The sequence below is a fragment of the Oncorhynchus mykiss genome, chromosome 32, assembly GCF_013265735.2.
Source record: "Oncorhynchus mykiss isolate Arlee chromosome 32, USDA_OmykA_1.1, whole genome shotgun sequence".
Lineage (NCBI taxonomy): Eukaryota > Metazoa > Chordata > Actinopteri > Salmoniformes > Salmonidae > Oncorhynchus > Oncorhynchus mykiss.
This window is the reverse complement of record NC_050572.1, coordinates 21,189,254-21,208,315: the sequence shown is the minus strand read 5'-3', so window position 1 is coordinate 21,208,315 and position 19,062 is coordinate 21,189,254. Positions and strand designations below refer to the sequence as shown.

General features: G+C 42.6%; 2 protein-coding genes across 4 annotated transcripts; one reads left to right on the top strand and one right to left on the bottom strand.

Annotated features, from left to right (window-relative positions):
- Positions 1-3,237: 3,237 nt before the first annotated feature.
- On the bottom strand, positions 3,238-5,224 carry ccdc127b (coiled-coil domain containing 127b). The gene is made up of 3 exons (XM_021560045.2): positions 5,071-5,224; positions 4,493-4,624; positions 3,238-4,165 (listed from the first exon to the last, which is right to left on the bottom strand). The coding sequence occupies exons 2-3, from the start codon at positions 4,617-4,619 to the stop codon at positions 3,480-3,482; spliced, it is 813 nt and encodes a 270-aa protein (XP_021415720.2). The 5' UTR covers positions 4,620-4,624; positions 5,071-5,224; the 3' UTR covers positions 3,238-3,479.
- A 72-nt stretch (positions 5,225-5,296) lies between these two features.
- LOC110488064 (succinate dehydrogenase [ubiquinone] flavoprotein subunit, mitochondrial) lies at positions 5,297-17,647 on the top strand. 3 transcript variants are annotated; one of them, XM_021560043.2, is made up of 15 exons: positions 5,297-5,443; positions 7,524-7,601; positions 7,799-7,960; positions 9,303-9,446; positions 10,650-10,814; positions 11,006-11,154; positions 11,360-11,484; positions 11,858-12,026; positions 12,543-12,738; positions 12,989-13,163; positions 13,314-13,432; positions 16,115-16,226; positions 16,381-16,511; positions 16,803-16,916; positions 17,115-17,647. In XM_021560043.2, the coding sequence occupies exons 1-15, from the start codon at positions 5,384-5,386 to the stop codon at positions 17,199-17,201; spliced, it is 1,986 nt and encodes a 661-aa protein (XP_021415718.2). In that variant the 5' UTR covers positions 5,297-5,383; the 3' UTR covers positions 17,202-17,647. The 3 variants fall into 3 exon arrangements, with proteins under 3 accessions (XP_021415718.2, XP_036827483.1, XP_021415719.1); XM_036971588.1 differs by having other exon boundaries at positions 5,329-5,392; XM_021560044.2 differs by lacking the exons at positions 5,297-5,443; positions 7,524-7,601; positions 7,799-7,960 and adding an exon at positions 10,279-10,345 and having other exon boundaries at positions 9,307-9,446.
- The last annotated feature ends 1,415 nt before the right edge of the window (positions 17,648-19,062 follow it).

Genomic DNA, 19,062 nt, shown 5'->3' with positions numbered 1-19,062 from the left:
TGGAATATCCTTCATTTCTCAGAACAAGAATAGACTGACGAGTTTCAAAAGAAAATGCTTTGTTTCTGGCCATTTTGAGCCTGTAATCGAACCCACAAATGCTTATGCTCCAGATACTCAACTAGTTTAATGAAAGCCAGTTGTATTGCTTTAATCAGAACAACAGTTTTCAGCTGTGCTAACATAATTGCAAAAGGGTTCTCTAACATTACCTCCTGAATAGCTAATCAAATGGCTACCCAGACTATTTGCATTGCCCCCCGCCCCCTTCCACGCTGCTTCTACTCTTTGTTATTATCTATGCATAGTCACTTTAATAACCCTACCTGCATGTACATAATTACCTCAACACCAGTGCCCACGCACATTGACACATTGACTCTGTACCGGTACCCCCTGTATATAACCCCGTTATTGTTATTTACTGCTGCTCTTTAATTATTTGTTATTCTCTTACTTTTTTGGGGAGGGTATTTTCTTAAAACGTAATTGTTGGTTAAGGGCTTGTAAGTAAGCATTTCATTGTAAGGTACCTGTTGTATTCGGTGCATGTGACAAATAAAATTTGATTTAATTTAATGCCATAATATACAGTGCATTCGGAAGTATTCAGACCCCTTGACCGTTTTCACATTTTGTTAGCCTTATTCTAAAATGGATTTTTAATAAAGTCCCTCAATCTACTCAGAATACCCCAAAATGCAAAGTATTTTTTTGCCATTTTTGCAAAATATTAAAAAAGCAAAAACAGAAATGACCTATATACATACAGTTGAAGTCAAAAGTTTACATACACTTAGGTTGGAGTCATTAAAATCAGTTTTTCAAACACTCCATAAATTTCTTGTTAACTATAGTTTTGGCAAGTCAGTTAGGACTTCTACTTTGTGAATGACAAGTAATTTTTCCAACAATTGTATACGGATAGATGATTTAACTTGTAATTCACTGTATCACAATTCCAGTGGGTCAGAAGTTTACATACATTAAGTTGACTGGGCCTTTTAACAGCTTGGAAAATTCCATAAAATAATGCCATGGTTTTAGAAGCTTCTGACTAATTGACATAATTTGAGTCAATTGGAGGTGTACTTGTGGATGTATTTCAAGGCCTACCTTCAAACTCTGTGCCTCTTAGCTTGACATCATGGGGAAATCAGCCAAGACCTCAGGAAAAAAATTGTTGACCTCCACAAGTCTGGTTCATCCTTGGGAGCAATTTCCAAATGCCTGAAGGTACCACGTTCATCTGTACAAACAATAGTTTGTCTTAATAGCTTCTTAATAGCTTCTACCCCCAAGCCATAAGACTGCTAAACAGCTAATCAAATGGCTACCCGGACTATTTCCATTGACCCCCCCCCCCCTCTTTTTTTTCACGCTGCTGCTACTTGCTGTTTATTATCCATGCATAATTACTTTTTCCCTACCTACATGTACATATTACCTCAGTTACCTCGACTAACCTGTACCCCCGCACATCGACTCGGTATCGGTAGCCATGTACAGTGCCTTGCGAAAGTATTCGGCCCCCTTGAACTTTGCGACCTTTTGCCACATTTCAGGCTTCAAACATAAAGATATAAAACTGTATTTTTTTGTGAAGAATCAACAACAAGTGGGACACAATCATGAAGTGGAATGACATTTATTGGATATTTCAAACTTTTTTAACAAATCAAAAACTGAAAAATTGGGCGTGCAAAATTATTCAGCCCCTTTACTTTCAGTGCAGCAAACTCTCTCCAGAAGTTCAGTGAGGATCTCTGAATGATCCAATGTTGACCTAAATGACTAATGATGATAAATACAATCCACCTGTGTGTAATCAAGTCTCCGTATCAATGCACCTGCACTGTGATAGTCTCAGAGGTCCGTTAAAAGCGCAGAGAGCATCATGAAGAACAAGGAACACACCAGGCAGGTCCGAGATACTGTTGTGAAGAAGTTTAAAGCCGGATTTGGATACAAAAAGATTTCCCAAGCTTTAAACATCCAAAGGAGCACTGTGCAAGCGATAATATTGAAATGGAAGGAGTATCAGACCACTGCAAATCTACCAAGACCTGGCCGTCCCTCTAAACTTTCAGCTCATACAAGGAGAAGACTGATCAGAGATGCAGCCAAGAGGCCCATGATCACTCTGGATGAACTGCAGAGATCTACAGCTGAAGTGGGAGACTCTGTCCATAGGACAACAATCAGTCGTATATTGCACAAATCTGGCCTTTATGGAAGAGTGGCAAGAAGAAAGCCATTTCTTAAAGATATCCATAAAAAGTGTTGTTTAAAGTTTGCCACAAGCCACCTGGGAGACACACCAAACATGTGGAAGAAGGTGCTCTGGTCAGATGAAACCAAAATTGAACTTTTTGGCAAAAATGCAAAACGTTATGTTTGGCGTAAAAGCAACACAGCTCATCACCCTGAACACACCATACCCACTGTCAAACATGGTGGTGGCAGCATCATGGTTTGGGCCTGCTTTTCTTCAGCAGGGACAGGGAAGATGGTTAAAATTGATGGGAAGATGGATGGAGCCAAATACAGGACCATTCTGGAAGAAAACCTGATGGAGTCTGCAAAAGACCTGAGACTGGGACCCCCCTTTTTCAATAGTTCAGAGTTCATACCATTTCACGTGTGGCGCAAGGTCTCACGTTTTCTGGCCTGTAGAGTTGAAATTAGAATTAGCCCTTTTTAAACAAGTGACTTTCGTCACGGGGGCTTTTATTCTAGAGTGGAAAAGGGGTTGGTTCATTATTTCCAACCAATTTCTACTCACTTGGGCGGGGCCACTGACTGGGCACACATTACCATAAAACAAACACTTTTCATTTTAGAAGACTAAATCACATTATCTTTTCAAAAGTATTCTTCTACTTCGTCAAACATTTTATCCGACATTCACATGCAAGCCTCATAACTGAGGAACCTGTATAAACAGAGTTAGGGTAACGTGCCTGTATTGTCTTTCATTAGGTCACAAACATGAAACAAAACGTTGGCTTCTCCACTAACCGTTTCCACTTTCTCTAAATTAGGAACAATGTTTAATTAGGAGTATTTGGCGGGAGAGTTCCTTTGTTCACATCTCTGCTAACTGATTCATTGAAAGGGCTAGCGTCATGACAACTGATATACACAGTGCAAGTGCAGTACTTTATTTGCATACCCCACAAACACAGGTTTGAGATGAGATGTACTGTATGATGGAAACATTTAGTTTAATAAAAAATAAAACACTATAGGATTCTATGAATAGGATATTGGTCATGCAAATAACATTTTAGGTTCAATAAGTGCTTTACAGGGTTAACCATATTGTTTACAGTTTTTATTTTTACTTTCTCTTTCAGATACACATTTTTAGATTATCAACAATAATTTGCTGTACTCATTTTAAATGCTTGTCCTTCCTCATAGGACATATTACACATCATTAATAAATATCACTTTGGCTCATAATCCCAGCGACATCATAGATTGCTAGACTGTGTTCCCAACAACGTGGCCTCTGCTCTCCTGTGTTTCTGTAGTGTGACCTGCAGCTGCCAGTATCTGAGGTAGATCCACATCAGACTACCGTTCTTGCGCTTGTCAGTGTTCAGGTACTGTGCACAGTTGCGGTCATTTTTAAAGATGTCCTTGAGGCCGGTGTCCATATCCAGCTGGGCGAGAGCCCGTTCTCTGCCAGCTCTGACCAGCAAGTCCTTCTCCATTTCCAGCCTCTTCTCCCGGGGCACCAGGATGCTGCAGAAGGCCCCCTGCCTCTCCACCAGACCCTCCTCCACCTCCCTCAGAGCAGCTATGGCTCCCCGGTGCCACTCGCTCTCCCTCTCCAGAGCCGTGTGGAGGAGGGCCCCAGCTCCGCCAGCCTGCAGCAGTCGGCTCTTCTCGCCAGTCAGGGCCTCCCGCTCCTGGCTAAGCCTCCTGCGTTCCTCCATCAGCTGCTGGCTCTGGGAGGCTATGGCCTGGCGGTAGCCCTGCACGCGGTTCTTCTCCTTCTCCAGTTCCAGCTCCAGGTGGACCGTCTCCCGTCGGTTCTCTCTCAGCGTGTCCTTGTACTTCAGCTCCATGTCATCACGGATGGTCTGCATGCTCTTGTCAAACGTTTCTTTCACCTCCAACACTTCCCTCTGTGACTCTCTGGACCATATCCACCCTGAAAGATGTTTGCATTTAGCTTGCTATCTACCTGTGCCTTACAAGTTGTGGATGCACAACGTTGCCACTTACTTAGACCTTATCTTACCAAATGAAAGTAAGGAAAGTTTGTCATCAGACATGCCAATCTTGGATTTCAGGATGAGCATTGAGAGTTAATGCATATGGTAAGACATCAACAGTATAGTACATTTTCATTGGCCTAACATTTATGTATGTAAACTGAGCACAGTGGCCCTCTGATTGCCCAGTAATGCAGTCAGTAACATTGTTATTATGTCTAGTCATAACAAGCAACGTGCAACTTGTGTAATACAGTACTTACGGAAGGCAGCGAGACCAATCATGGGCACCAGTAGGGCATAGTTCCACTTGTTCCCATCGCTGCCACCACCACCCCCCCTCTGCTCTGGCCTGATGTTCCATTCCTGGGGGTCATTCAGGTTGTTCATCTGGCCTGCAGAGGTAGCATAAATGTAATGAGTGACATCATATCTGCATATTAATAATGTGCATGAACTGCTCACAATCTTGGCTAAACTGCACTGGTGAAAACACAACCAATAAATTATTTATTGACGCAAAAGCATTTAAATATGGGGTATTACAAATGAGCATATTCGTCATGATTCTGAAGGGTGCGTTTCTACTGTTCTTCCTTACTATCTACATGAACTACAAGTTGACAGAAAGGGCTCGATGGTTGACTGTCAAACTGGAGTTTTTTATAAGCTTGAATCAGAGCTAGTTTGTTAGCTAACTAGCTTTATTTACTGATCTTGGATCGATGCATTCTGAATTCAGTTCCGTTCAAACCAACTTAGTTAATAGGACCTGATACATAACCTGCAGAAAGTGTTCGCGACCAAAAGGAAAGCATGGTTTAAGTAATATTGCAGATACCTTCTGTTAAAGAATGATAACGTCTCTTCAATCGAACTGCATTCGTCTCTCTTCCGGGTTAAACATAGCGTAATTTCCCAAACTAGACTTTGCAGAGGTGAGTTACATTTGAGTCAATTTATATATTGTCAATATAATGACGTAAACCGAATTATGAGTTGTGAAATATCAAAACAGTAATAAAGAAAGTTATTTGATGATTTAATAAATATATAAATGAGGACTATTTATTTTCATTTTGAGATGGTATGCTCCGGCACGTGTCAGAGCAGTTTGGTGACGTAGATTTCCCCAGACGAAGCGAGCACCCATCATGGCCGTGGTGTGTACTGCCTCCCGTGTCCTCACCAAAAAGATCCTGTCAGCTAAGGCGGCAAGTATTTGGAGATAAACTGTTGCTATCGAATATCACTATGAACTAATTTATATTTTGGACTCATGAATGTGTTCATATGAGCTGGTATTCGCAGAGAATTGAACTTTAACCCACCCTGTTTTGTAACATCAGCTTGTCAATGACGTCTCACCATTGACGGAGTTTCGTAGCTAGTTACCTAACTATAATTTGCTATGCAATACTGGGAGCTAGTTTAATTTGTCACAGCTTAAATAGTTTTCATAATAAATATCCATGGCAATTCGATTCTGAAGAATAGCTTAATAAATATAATTGGTGCTGCTCGTGTATGACGAGTGAATTAAACCTTGCAGTAGCCATTACCATTAGTGTATTGAAGGTCAATCAAGGCATGTTAGCTAAGAAGCTGTTAACGATGTGGCTGACCAAGCAGGAGGCTAGTTCCCAGTGTTGGCTGAATCTGTGATGAGTTGGTTTGTGTTGTCTGTCAAACATTGATTTATGTTTGATGACAAATGTCTCTCGGCTACCTTTTGAATGCGTGCTGTGTTTTAAGAGGAGATGTTGAGACTGGCAAATATTGATACCTTTGACTGCTTGGCCAGCTCTTAATTGTAAGTGTGCAACTGCAGCCTGGAATTTGGGGCGCCCCCCCCCCCCCCCCCCAGCACCCCATTGGTTCCTGCATGAACGAGCACAACATCGTCATGCTGGTGACACATTTGGATGTGGGTCAAAAGGGAAATAATACTTATGAGGTTTTTCGCCCCCGCCAGGTGTGTACCGGAGTCATCTTTGCTGGCTAACTATCTCCCGCCTGCTCTCTCCGTCGTTAACATAACTGTGGGAAAACAGTTCCTGAAAGGCAGGGGAAAAGGACATTGTATACCGGTTGAGGCTGGAGCTACACTGTGTGTTAGCTAGAACACTGTGTCGCTCCAACATACTGGGTACCGTAGAAAATTATACCGTCAAGCCTTCCGCTCGCTAATCCGGTACACAGTAGGCGGGGGCGACACTGCTAGCTAACACACGATGTCGCCTCCAACTGCTGTGTACCGGAGTCATCCATAAGCTAGCACACAGTGTCTTTCGTTCGCGCCTGCCAAACACCTTCCCTTGCCATCGTTAACCTCTCTAGGGTATGTGGGAAGCTAGCGTCCCATCTGGCCAACATCCAGTGAGGTTGCAGAGCGCCAAATTCAATTACAGAAATGCTCATTGTAAAAATTCAGAAAACAAAACATTTTTTACATATGTTTAAAGATTAACTTTAAACGTGGGTACCTGCTTCTATAAACCAATGAGGAGATGGGAGAGGCAGGACTTGCAGTGTGATCTGTGTCAGAAATAGGAACGACTTCTATTTTAGCCCTTGGCAACACAGATGCTCGTTGACCTGCGTGAGCAATAATTTAATAACAGATTCCTAAATGTATTTTGCATGCGATGTGAGCGGTGTAGTCAGGGTATTATAGGTAGACCACACCGCTCGCGTATCTTGCGCAAGCGTTGGATGAAAAAGCTTGGAAGGAGGAGAGATGACTAGAAATGAGTCGGTTGACCGTTTTACGTGTGGATTAATTGTCGGGGTAGAGGACCTTGTGCATTTCAGGTAAAATAACGACCTAATGTTTATATCCCAGGACAAATTAGCTAGCAACAGCAAGCTAGCTAAATAGGACAAATTAGCTAGCAAGCTAATACCATACATGTTTAATGCTTTTCAACCTGTCCCCAAATTAATGTAATTGGTTCAGAGTTTGTTTTGATATTTTAACCTGTGTGTCGTGATTGCGTTTGGTGTAGGGGGACAAAATAAATGTAGGCACGATGGCGCGCGCACGCACGCAGCCGGTTTGGGTTCCGCGTTAGGGTACATGTTGCTGCAGCAGTCTCACCTTAATTAATTATGTAACCATCAGCTGGCTGTGTTTTCACTGCATTTTAAAACATTGAGCAAACTACACTGTTAGAGGCCTATAGACAAGTCATAAATTGACTTGACATTTTGTGGATAAGTCTAGTTCTTGCAATTGAGTACATTCATCAATAGCTATGCATAGCCTATGTTCTATATTCTTTCTCCATTTAGCTTCTGGCAGTATCCCAGAGCTCCAGGAAGCTCCACTTCTCCATCTACGGGAAGAACGAGGCTAAAGTGTCAGATGGCGTAAGTCTGCGTACTCCATGTTCATCTTTGACATTACTGTATGAATGGATTCAATATGTTTGCACAAAATATATTGTCTTTTAGATGTATTTAATTTGTGTCGGTGCTTGTAGAGACAATTTGTATTATGCAACTCTAGCTAGAGAAAATACTGAAATGTTAATGTTTTGTGCTTGTGTTTTTACTGGTTTCTACAGATCTCCACACAGTACCCTGTGGTAGACCATGAGTTTGATGCCGTGGTTGTGGGTGCCGGTGGGGCAGGACTACGTGCTGCTTTTGGCCTGTCTGAGGCTGGCTTCAACACAGCTTGTGTCACAAAGCTGTTCCCCACCAGGTCGCACACGGTGGCTGCACAGGTATATATCAAGTTATATATTCTACAAGATTCAATGGGAAATGACCATGTAACAGCAGGAAATATCCCAGATTGTCCCCTTAAACTTCTTTGGGGTAGCCCCCTTTTTAATTTTTCTTTGCCTAAAATGACATACCTAAAACGAACTGCCTGTAGCTCAGGCCCTTAAACAACGATATGCATATTCGTGGTACCATTTGAAAGGAAGCACTTTGAAATTTGCGGAAATGTGAATTGAATGTAGGAGAATATAACACAGATCTGGTCGAAGAAAATACAAATATATATATTTTTCTACCACCGTCTTTGAAATGCAACAGAAAGGTCCCACATCTAGCCATCACTCTGTAATTCTGATGGTGTCCATAAGATGGCAGCAGTTTATGTGCAAAGTTTCAGACGATTAACTTGAAGTATGAGCAAACTACATGACATTTAGTGTGAAGTCACCCAGGTACATTTGGGCAAATCGTGATGGAGACATTTACATTCTTCTGCAAGAATATTGTCAAATCTGTATACTTGGACTTTGATTTAGCTTTCCCAGTATTAGTAGCCATATTATAAGTTCAACATTTGCAAAACACCCAGTTTTCATAACTTCATAACTCTCCATATTCTTATAATTCTTGTCCAAAAGGAAAAGGCTTACTGTCGCACAAGGTTAGCAGCTAAATTTTGCGACATACAGGGTTTCTGTAAAGCCCAGCTCATTGGCTATCTAGCTAGCTTTGTTTGACCCCGATTGGTGCTTATTTGTCAAAGTTACAGTCGATCAAGTGAAGACCGCCCGCATTATCGGTGTGCCATGAAGGCGTCGCTCTCTGACCCAATTTGGTGTTCTATAGGATATACTACACCCCTAATGATATAGTGAAGTCTGGTTATGTTCTAGGATCTCTGAGGAATTAATATGAACGTGATTTGACTGGTTGAAACAACGTTTAGGGTTAGATTTTCACAGATTCCTTTCTTTGCAAATTGAACGAGTGGAAATACAAAATCGATCATGCATGCTATATGGACCTTTTTTAGGACATGAAAAATGATTTTATCTAACAAAACGACACTTCATGTTATCTCTGAGACCCTTTGGATGATACGCCTATCTCCAATAAGTTTTTAAATTCCTGTGTTGCCTGATAACAAGTCTCATCAACTCTGTTTGCATTATACACAGAAGGCAGCAATGCCATTTTAAATTCACAATGAATTAACCATATCCCACTGCAGTGGCTTTATCAGCCAACTTAATGTTTTACACTTGTATTAGGCCTATCTCCATGCAATATCTACAAAATAAGTCCATAGTTCAAGTCCTGAACAGTTGTTTTTGCATTTAGGGCGGGATCAATGCAGCCCTTGGAAACATGGAGGGAGATGATTGGAGGTGGCATTTCTACGACACAGTGAAGGGATCTGATTGGCTGGGAGACCAGGACGCCATACACTACATGACAGAGCAGGCCCCACATGCCGTTGTGGAGGTGAAACACACACACAGCTTTTTAGATATGGCAAAGAAAACAAAATGGGAAAGCAGGATATTCACTAACGTAAATTAAACTATGCTGCTGATGGTTCTTTGTGGAAAAAGAAATGTATTGAAAGGTAACCAGCCTCTTGAAAGCGGAGTTGGTAGAAGGGTCCAGTAGGGGAATGTGGCAAGCGTGGGGCAGCAGGTAGCCTAGTGATTTAAGAGCATTGGGCCAGTAACCAAAAGTTTGCTGGTTTGAATCCCTGAGCCAACTAGGTGAAAAATGTGTATGTGTCCTTGAGTAAGGTACTTTACCCTAATTGCTCCTGTAAGTCGCTCTGGACAAGAGCGTCTGCTAAATGACAAAAATGTAATGTAAAAATACATGCTAGTGGTGGTGTAAGCAAAAGTCCCATGCTTAAAGGTGCAATATGCAGAAATTGCTCCGCCATTTCCTGGTTGCAAAAATTCTAATTCTAGTTGGCCTAATTCTAGATGGCCTTTCAGTTTGGGAAAAAATCATTGTACCATCAAAACCGCTGGGAAATTTATTTTCAATATCCAAAAATATTGTATTTTCAGCTGTTCGAAGCTGGTATAGAGAACCGGATGTAAAAGATGAAAAAACGAAAGTTAAGAATAGGAAGCATAGACTTAGAAATAGCGTACATAGAACAGATCTACTGCTTCTTACATTTGCATTCAATTAGTGACAGATCTATAACTCACATTTCTATGTGAATTTGGTTGGGTTGCCCTACATATTGCAGCTTTAAAAGCGCTGCAGCAGAATTCAACGGCCCCTCCGACTAATGAATTAATGCTGTGTCCTGTCCTTTCAGCCCTTCTGATGTACCAAAACGAGTGAAAGTGCCCTTTCAATGCCCTTATTCTTCTCTGCAATGTTGTGTAGGTGCCTTTACATAGACTCAAACAATTTGATTTAATACATTCTGTGTAATTTAATAATTGGCTAAAGTGCAAGCGTATTAGTGTATTATGTAACCTATAATTATTTTGGGATTAAGTTGAACCCCCTCTCCCTCCCAATCAGAAAGGATTGTCACAACATCAAAACAAGCACTGATAGGCTGGTAAAATGAAAACATTCATGTATTATTTATTGGCTACCTTACTATTTCTAGCTTTCTGTTGTGAAAATAACTGAAAGCTGGTGTGCCAGTGATTTAACAGGTCTTCTTGATGTCCCCAGCTAGAGAACTTTGGCATGCCCTTCAGCCGAACCGAGGATGGCAAGATCTACCAGAGGGCTTTTGGTGGCCAGAGTCTGAAGTTTGGCAAGGGAGGCCAGGCCCACCGGTGCTGCTGCGTAGCTGATAGAACCGGCCACTCCCTTCTGCACACACTCTACGGACGGGTACGTCACAATGTCTTGACTCAAAATTCCATAATCCACCACTTGCAGTCGTGCTAAATTTCCATACCCTTTCTCTGCTGTTCCTCTGAATTCCATTTTACTGACAAACTCTGCTTTTAGAATCTCATGTTCTGTCCTGTTTTTGCTGGATTCACTAATCTATCACTCTTCTACCCTTCTCACCTTTTTAGTCTCTGAGGTATGACACCAGCTACTTTGTGGAGTATTTTGCCCTGGACCTGCTGATGGAGGAAGGAGAGTGTAAAGGAGTGATTGCTCTGTGTATGGAGGATGGATCCATCCACCGCTTCAGGTCCAAGAACACAGTCATTGCCACAGGGTATGTAGATGTTTCTGTAGTGAGTAAGTTTACAGTTAGAAGGCTTGTTCCAAGTAATCTGGGAGCTTTGTCTTACCTATTATACCAGTTGTAATGTTAACTTTTTAACATTCTCACCCTGGGCAGAAGGTGCCTCCTTGATGACGATGTAAAGTTAAAATATTTTGCCCTGATTCTTACTCCTGCCACTCTGCTCAATCTGCAGTGGCTACGGCCGTACCTACTTCAGCTGCACGTCAGCCCACACCAGCACAGGAGACGGTAATGCCATGGTGACCCGTGCAGGCCTGCCCTGCCAAGACCTGGAGTTTGTCCAGTTCCACCCCACAGGTCAGTGTCAGATTGGCAATAGAGGCCTGTCTGCTAGGGAGTGAAATTAAGAACATGAAATAAACATTTATTTGAGAAGAGTTGATAAACACTCAGAATAAGCCTATCCATTGGAAATGTAATCTTGAAAGTGTTTCTGTCCTTAGTCTGAAGGTAACTGAATTATCATGCGTGTTTCATGACATAGTTGGTGACAATGGCTAGTATCGTTGGTGACAATTAAATCATATGGTCATAGAAGTCAGAGGGCTGGGAGACATGTCTGTTTACATACTGTGGATACATAATCATACTATAAATATCATTGGGAGTGAAGTGGAGTCCATCGGTGCCCTCAGTGCTGGTTTCATATGACGTAACGTAATCCCTCTAGGTATCTATGGAGCTGGCTGTCTGATCACAGAGGGGTGCCGTGGTGAGGGAGGAATCCTCATCAACAGTGAGGGCGAGCGCTTCATGGAACGATACGCCCCCAACGCCAAGGACCTGGCCTCCAGAGACGTTGTGTCCCGCTCCATTACCATCGAGATCCGAGAGGGCAGGTAAGATCACCACCAAGGCTCTGTCTTCCCTGAGCACCCATAGAAGTATTGTGCTGATGCTGGATAACTGATGTGTGACTGCATGCTCTATCGATGTCAGATCATTGATTTAATATTGGCATGCACATTTTTAAAAACAGTGTCAAATAGATGGTCAATCTAGAATCCATCTATTCATGCTTTGGTAAACTAAAATCGACCTCAAGAATGTTACATTTTAGTCATTTAGGAGATGCTCTTATCCAGAGCGACAGGAGCAATTAGGGTTGAGTGCCTTTCTCAAGGGCACATCGAAAGATTTGTCACCTAGTCTGCTCAATGATTCGAACCAGCAACCTTTTGGTTACTGGTCCAACACTCTTACTCTTAACCGCTAGGCTACCTGCTGAATGACAGGAAATGGAATTCGCATGGAATCTACCCACAAATTCTAATTGAGATGTTTCCACCTTGCTATGAGTTTCAGGTGTGAAAGACAACTGTCATGCTAACAGACTTTTATCTGTGTGTTCCTAGGGGATGTGGCCCAGAGAAGGACCATGCGTACCTGCAGCTGCACCATCTCCCGCCACAGCAGCTGGCCACCCGTCTGCCCGGCATCTCTGAGACTGCCATGGTCTTCGCCGGTGTGGATGTCACCAAAGAGCCCATCCCCGTCCTGCCCACCGTCCACTACAACATGGGAGGAATCCCCACCAACTACAAGGGACAGGTAACTAGCAGCATCCGTTGAAAAGAAATGTCATATATTTGTATATTTTCTTATTAAAAGTCCTATGAAATAACCCTAATATAGGTAAGCAAATCTAATGAGACAGATATAGTGAGTCTTTAAACTGGACCTCTCTTAGGTTTAATGTATTCAAACGATCTTATCATATAATCTATATATTACATCACAGATGACAATACGTCTGCTGTACCGCAGATCATTTTATGATTTACTGTCCTGTTCTCCACAGGTCCTCACCTACACGCCTGAGGAAGGGGACAAGGTGGTGCCAGGGTTGTTTGCCTGTGGTGAGGCTGCCTGTGCCAGTGTCCATGGTGCCAACCGCCTGGGAGCCAACTCCCTGCTGGATCTGGTGGTGTTTGGACGTGCCTGCGCCCACACAATTGCTGACATCTGCAATCCAGGTACCAATTCTCTTCTTTAACCCTTACCTGTATGTCAAGACAAAAGCACATGCAATAATGCATTGTCCCACAACTTCTTAATGTAATGGCCAGGCCAAGGCTCCCTTGGAAAAATAGATAGACAATCCTGGCAATGTGGTGTTTCTGCAGGAGAGAAGCTCTCCCCCCTGAAGCCCAACGCAGGAGAGGAGTCTGTGGCCAACCTGGACAAGTTGAGGTTTGCTGACGGCAGCATGAGGACCTCCGAGATCAGACTGAACATGCAGAAGGTATGGATTAAAAACAATTTTGTGGGGGGAATGGAACTGATATGCCTTGGATGGTCATCAAATCTACTGGTAATGAGCGTTAATCTGTAGTGACGCCCAGCCCGTGAACGGGACCGTTATCATCATCTGACACTAATTAGCATAACGCAACGGACATAAATCTTCCTAGTCATGAAAATCACAAGTGAAATATATTGGAACACAGCTTAGCCTTTTGTTAATCACCCTGTCATCTCAGATTTTCAAAATATGCTTTACAGCCAACAAGCATTTGTGTACGTTTATCATAGCCTAGCCTAGCAGGCAAACTTGTCACGGAAATCAGAAGAGCAATCAAATTAAATCGTTTACCTTTGAACTCCGGATGTTTTCACTCACGAGACTCCCAGGTAGACAGCCAAAGTTCATTTTTTCCCAAAATATTATTTTTGTAGGCAAAATAGCTCCGTTTGTTCTTCACGTTTGGCTGAGAAATCGCCCGGAAATTGCGGTCACCACCACACAGAAAAATATTCCAAATTAATATTCCAAATTAGCTCCATAATATCGACAGAAACATGGCAAACGTTGTTTAGAATCCATCCTCAAGGTGTTTTTCTAATATCTATTTGATAATATATCAGTCGTGACAATTCGTTTTTCACTCTGACTGATTGGAGTAATGGCTACCTCTGTATTTTACGCGAGAATCTCTCTCGGAGCCACCATGTGACCACTTACGCAATGTGGCTGCCTACGGCTATTCTTCAACAGAAATGCGTAAAACTACGTCACAATGCTGTAGACACCTTGGGGAATACGTAGAAAGCGTAAGCTCGTTGATGGTACATTCACAGCTGAATATGGAGTCATTGGAACGCAGCGCTTTCAAAACCTGGGGCACTTCCGGATTGTATTTTTCTCAGGCTTTCGCCTGCAACATCAGTTCTGTTATACTCACAGACAATATCTTTACAGTTTTGGAAACGTTAGTGTTTTCTATCCAAAGCTGTCAATTATATGCATATTCTAGCATATTTTCCTGACGTTTTTTTTCTCCAAAAATGAAAATACTGCCCCCTAACACCGAGGTTAAATACACTGCTCAAAAAAAATTAAGGGAACACTAAAATAACACATCCTAGATCTGAATTAATGAAATATTCCTATTAAATACTTTTTTCTTTACATAGTTTAATGTGCTGACAACAAAATCACACAAATTATCAATGGAAATCAAATTGATCAACCCATGGAGGTCTGGGTTTGGAGTCACACTCAAAATTAAAGTGGAAAACCACATTACAGGCTGATCCAACTTTGATGTAATGTCCTTAAAACAAGTTAAAATGAGGCTCAGTAGTGTGTGGCCTCCACGTGCGTGTATGACCTCCCTACAACGCCTGGGCATGCTCCTGATGAGGTGGCGAATGGTCTCCTAAGGGATCTCCTCCCAGACCTGGACTAAAGCATCCGCCAACTCCTGGACAGTCTGGTGCTGGTGGATGGAGCGAGACATGATGTCCCAGATGTGCTCAATTGGATTCAGGTCTGGGGAACGGGCGGGCCAGTCCATAGCATCAATGCCTTCCTCTTGCAGGAACTGCTGACACACTCCAGCCACATGAGGTCTTGCATTAGGAGGAACCCAGGGCCAACCGCACCAGGATATGGTCTCACAAGGGGTCTGAGGATCTCATCTCTGTACCTAATGGCAGTCAGGCTACCTCTGGCGAGCACATGGAGGGCTGTGCGGCCCCCCAAAGAAATGCCACCCCACACCATGACTGACCCACCGCCAAACCGGTCATGCTGGAGGATGTTGCAGGCAGCAGAACGTTCTCCACGGCGTCTCCAGACTCTGTCACGTGTGCTCAGTGTGAACCTGCTTTCATCTGTGAAGAGCACAGGGCGCCAGTGGTGAATTTGCCAATCTTGGTGTTCTCTGGCAAATGCCAAACGTCCTGCACGGTGTTGGGCTGTAGTAAGCACAACCCCCACCTGTGGACGTTGGGCCCTCATACCACCTTCATGGAGTCTGTTTCTGACCGTTTGAGCAGACACATGCACATTTGTGGCCTGCTGCAGGTAATTTTGCAGGGCTCTGGCAGTGCTCCTCCTGCTCCTATTTGCACAAAGGCGGAGATAGTGGTCTTACTGCTGGGTTGTTGCCCTCCTACGTCCTCCTCCACTTCTCCTGATGTACTGGCCTGTCTCCTGGTAGTGCCTCCATGCTCTGGACAATACGCTGACAGACACAGCAAACCTTCTTGCCACAGCTCGCATTGATGTGCCATCCTGGATGAGCTGCACTACCTGAGCCACTTGTGTGGGCTGTAGACTCCGTCTCATGCTACCACTAGAGTGAAAGCACCGCCAGCATTCAAGTGACCAAAACATCAGCCAGGAAGCATAGGAACTGAGAAGTGGTCTGTGTTCACCACCTGCAGAACCACTCCTTTAATGGGGATGTCTCGCTAATTGCCTATAATTTCCACCTGTTGTCTATTGCATTTTGCACAACAGCATGTGAAATGTATTGTCAATCAGTGTTGCTTCCTAAGTGGACAGTTTGATTTCACAGAAGTATGATTGTCTTGGAGTTACATTGTTGTTTAAGTGTTCCCTTTATTTTTTTGAGCAGTGTACTTGTACAGTACCATCACTTCTTTGCTAAAACTTTGTTCCTCTCTCTGTCATCAGACCATGCAGAACCACGCCGCTGTGTTCCGTACCGGCAAGGTCCTGAAGGAGGGATGTGACAAGATGGATGCTGTCTACCAGACCCTGGACGACATCAAGACCTTCGACAGAGGTCAGCATCTCATTCCCTCTGCTGATGTGAATTGTCTTTCAATTGCCCCATCTCGCAAGGGCAGAAGGTCTTTATTGTCTCATTGTTGGGCTTGATTGCAACAGGGATTATGTTTTGAAGCAGTGTTAAAGTTCCCTCTGTCTCCTCCCCTTAGGTATTGTGTGGAACACTGACCTGGTGGAGACCCTGGAGCTGCAGAACCTCATGCTGAACGCTGTGCAGACCATCAACTCTGCCGAGCAGCGCCAGGAAAGCAGGGGAGCCCACTCCAGAGAGGACTTCAAGGTAAGAACTGAAGAGACAGAAACCACTGTTATACTAGCCTGGCCTGCAATGACAATTTGTTGTCTGGCAAAGTGATATTGCTAGTATGCATACAGTTCCATTTTGTTTCATGGTAGGGGCCTCGATGTGGACATGTTTTTTTTTTGGAGCTGAAAGTAATGCATATGAACAGACACTGCTATTGTTATCACACAAACAACCACTATAAACTATAGGAGCTCTCTCCAGTTGTAGTTTGACCAGTCTGTAGACTGATGTTTCATTCTGAAAGAGTCCTTTGTACCATTGCAGGACCGTATGGATGAGCTTGACTATGCCAAGCCTCTGGCGGGACAGGTGAGGAAGCCCATTGAAGAGCACTGGAGGAAACATACCATGTCCACTGTGGATCCTAAGACGGGAAAGGTAAGTATGCTCACAAAACACAAAAAAAGTCCAGTGCCTAATGTTTGTTTAACTACAGATTTTTTTTTTCTAAATATAAATGACAGGATTAATTGTAACCTTTTAATTCTTAACAACACAATAATAGCAGAGTCTGTGCTTGCCAATTTTAATTTGCTATCACTAACCCATCTCTCCCTTTTTGTGCTTCTGTTATAGGTAACTCTGAAATACAGACCGGTTATTGATAACTCGCTTGATGCAGAGGACTGTGCTGCTATCCCTCCCGCCATCCGTTCCTACTAAGCTCATAACTATCTGATGCTGACTCTTTTATTTATGATCAAGATTTATGCTTTTGCAGTTATCCTTTATGAAGTTTCAACATGATTCTCATATTGCTGCTAATAAATACTATAAGTGGAATGTTTGATATTTTCGATAATAAACCTTACTTGTGCAAATGTGAGTTTTGTGTGTATTTTAAACTTCTAACACATTTGCTATTGTTCTTTTTGGCAAATAAATACATTTTAATTTTAAAATATTGAATAATTGTAGAATTCTGTGCAAAAAATAAAGTCACGGTTTGAAAAAAAATTAACCCCAATTTTTAAGATATCTACACAATTTCTTCACTCAGTGGCTATGCTTGGTTAAGGAAAAACTAATTTCTATGTCGAGTTCTGTTTATCTTGCGTGCTTCCTGTTTTGTAGGATTTATCTTGAATAAAGATGCTGAAATAACTCAATCCCTCCTGTCTGTGTAGTGTGTCAGTTCTTCCAAATACCATGTCAATGTTCCATCTGAAATACAATAATCAAAGTCGCTGGAGGAAGCACCAGCAAGCACCCTGTAATTGGAAGATGTCTTTGATTACAGAAAACAACGATGGTTTAGAAACTCTCAACTTCTGTAATTTTAAAATGTAGGCTTTGTGATTAACTTTTTTTGGAAGGGGGAATGGTATGCAACCGGCTACATACTGGTGTGGACCGGTTTATAAAACATTCTCCATTGAGGCTGCTAAGGCGTCAATTTCCTCAACACAATTTAATGGCAAGAAGGTGGGGGGAAAAAACAATATACGTACTTTATGAAGTACCATTTTCCACTACCATGCTACAGTGGCTAGTCCTGGTCCACATTAGTGTTTTAAAACTATATGACTATAAAAAAATGACTGCTGCAACAAATACAGGGTCCTTGCTATCTGGGTTCCTTGGGACATTACAACTCTGACCGTTGAAATTTAAAAAGTTTAGGGTAGAAAGCTATAGGCAACATCCGGGACTAGCATTAGCCACTGTAGCACAGATGGTTGTAAAAAATCTTTGACTGTAGCATGTTGGTGGAAAATAGTGTTTCATAAGGAAAGTAGCTATGTATTTTTCCCGCCATTCGCTTTTGACTAAGATTAAGCAACTCTATATCGCCATCTGCAGGCCTTGGGCTTTGTTGGAAACATCCACAGACAGACAAAACCCCAGTACCACAAGAACAGAACAACTCAATATAAAAGCCCAATCAATTGTATTAATACTTGTAAACAAAAAATAAAGTATATTTTATTAATTCAGAGGATCATCTGAAAGTTATGTGCATGTTTCGCAGAGAAATTAGTAGGTTGATAAAATGCTGTCTCTGGAGAGGGCAAGAACAATATGTATGTCAGAATAAGTGCAGTATTATCATAAGGAGACGTATACTTGGAAAACGGAGGAGGAATGTGGAGAAAATGCGAGGCAGAGGAAGTTCGAGATAAGGAGGAAGAGGGTGAGCTTGAAACGGTTACAAATGGCGGGGAAAAGGGAGATGGTTTGTTAAAGAAGAATGGTAGAAAGTGTAAGCAGGGTGAGCTGTACACCGGATCGAAGACAGGAGGAGAAATGTGAGTGAGGGCGAAGTATCGGAGGGGTTAGGTGTGGGTGGTGAAGTTCTCGGGAGCCCGAGGCTTGCACCGATGGTCAGGATAAAGATGAGTCTGACAGTGGGAGTGACATTTTTGGAAAAAGTAAATCCTTACCTTTTGGCTGATCCATTTGTGGTTTCATGTTGGGTGAAAAGAAAGTTGGGTACTTTGGAACCGGTGAAGGTAACCAGATATGGTCTTGTGATAATTATTTGTGTTTCTGCTGGTCAGAGGAAGCAGGCGCTCCGCGTTAA

Bases quoted from the DNA above. Each gene is read 5' to 3' on its own strand.
- LOC110488064 (XM_021560043.2), top strand. From the start codon at position 5,384: ATGGCCGTGGTGTGTACTGCCTCCCGTGTCCTCACCAAAAAGATCCTG. The intron at 9,447-10,649 runs GTGAAACACACA...TGATGTCCCCAG, and splicing joins CCCCACATGCCGTTGTGGAG to CTAGAGAACTTTGGCATGCC. The intron at 11,155-11,359 runs GTATGTAGATGT...CTCAATCTGCAG, and splicing joins AACACAGTCATTGCCACAGG to TGGCTACGGCCGTACCTACT.
- ccdc127b (XM_021560045.2), bottom strand. From the start codon at position 4,619: ATGAACAACCTGAATGACCCCCAGGAATGGAACATCAGGCCAGAGCAG. The intron at 4,166-4,492 runs GTAAGTACTGTA...AACATCTTTCAG, and splicing joins GATTGGTCTCGCTGCCTTCC to GGTGGATATGGTCCAGAGAG.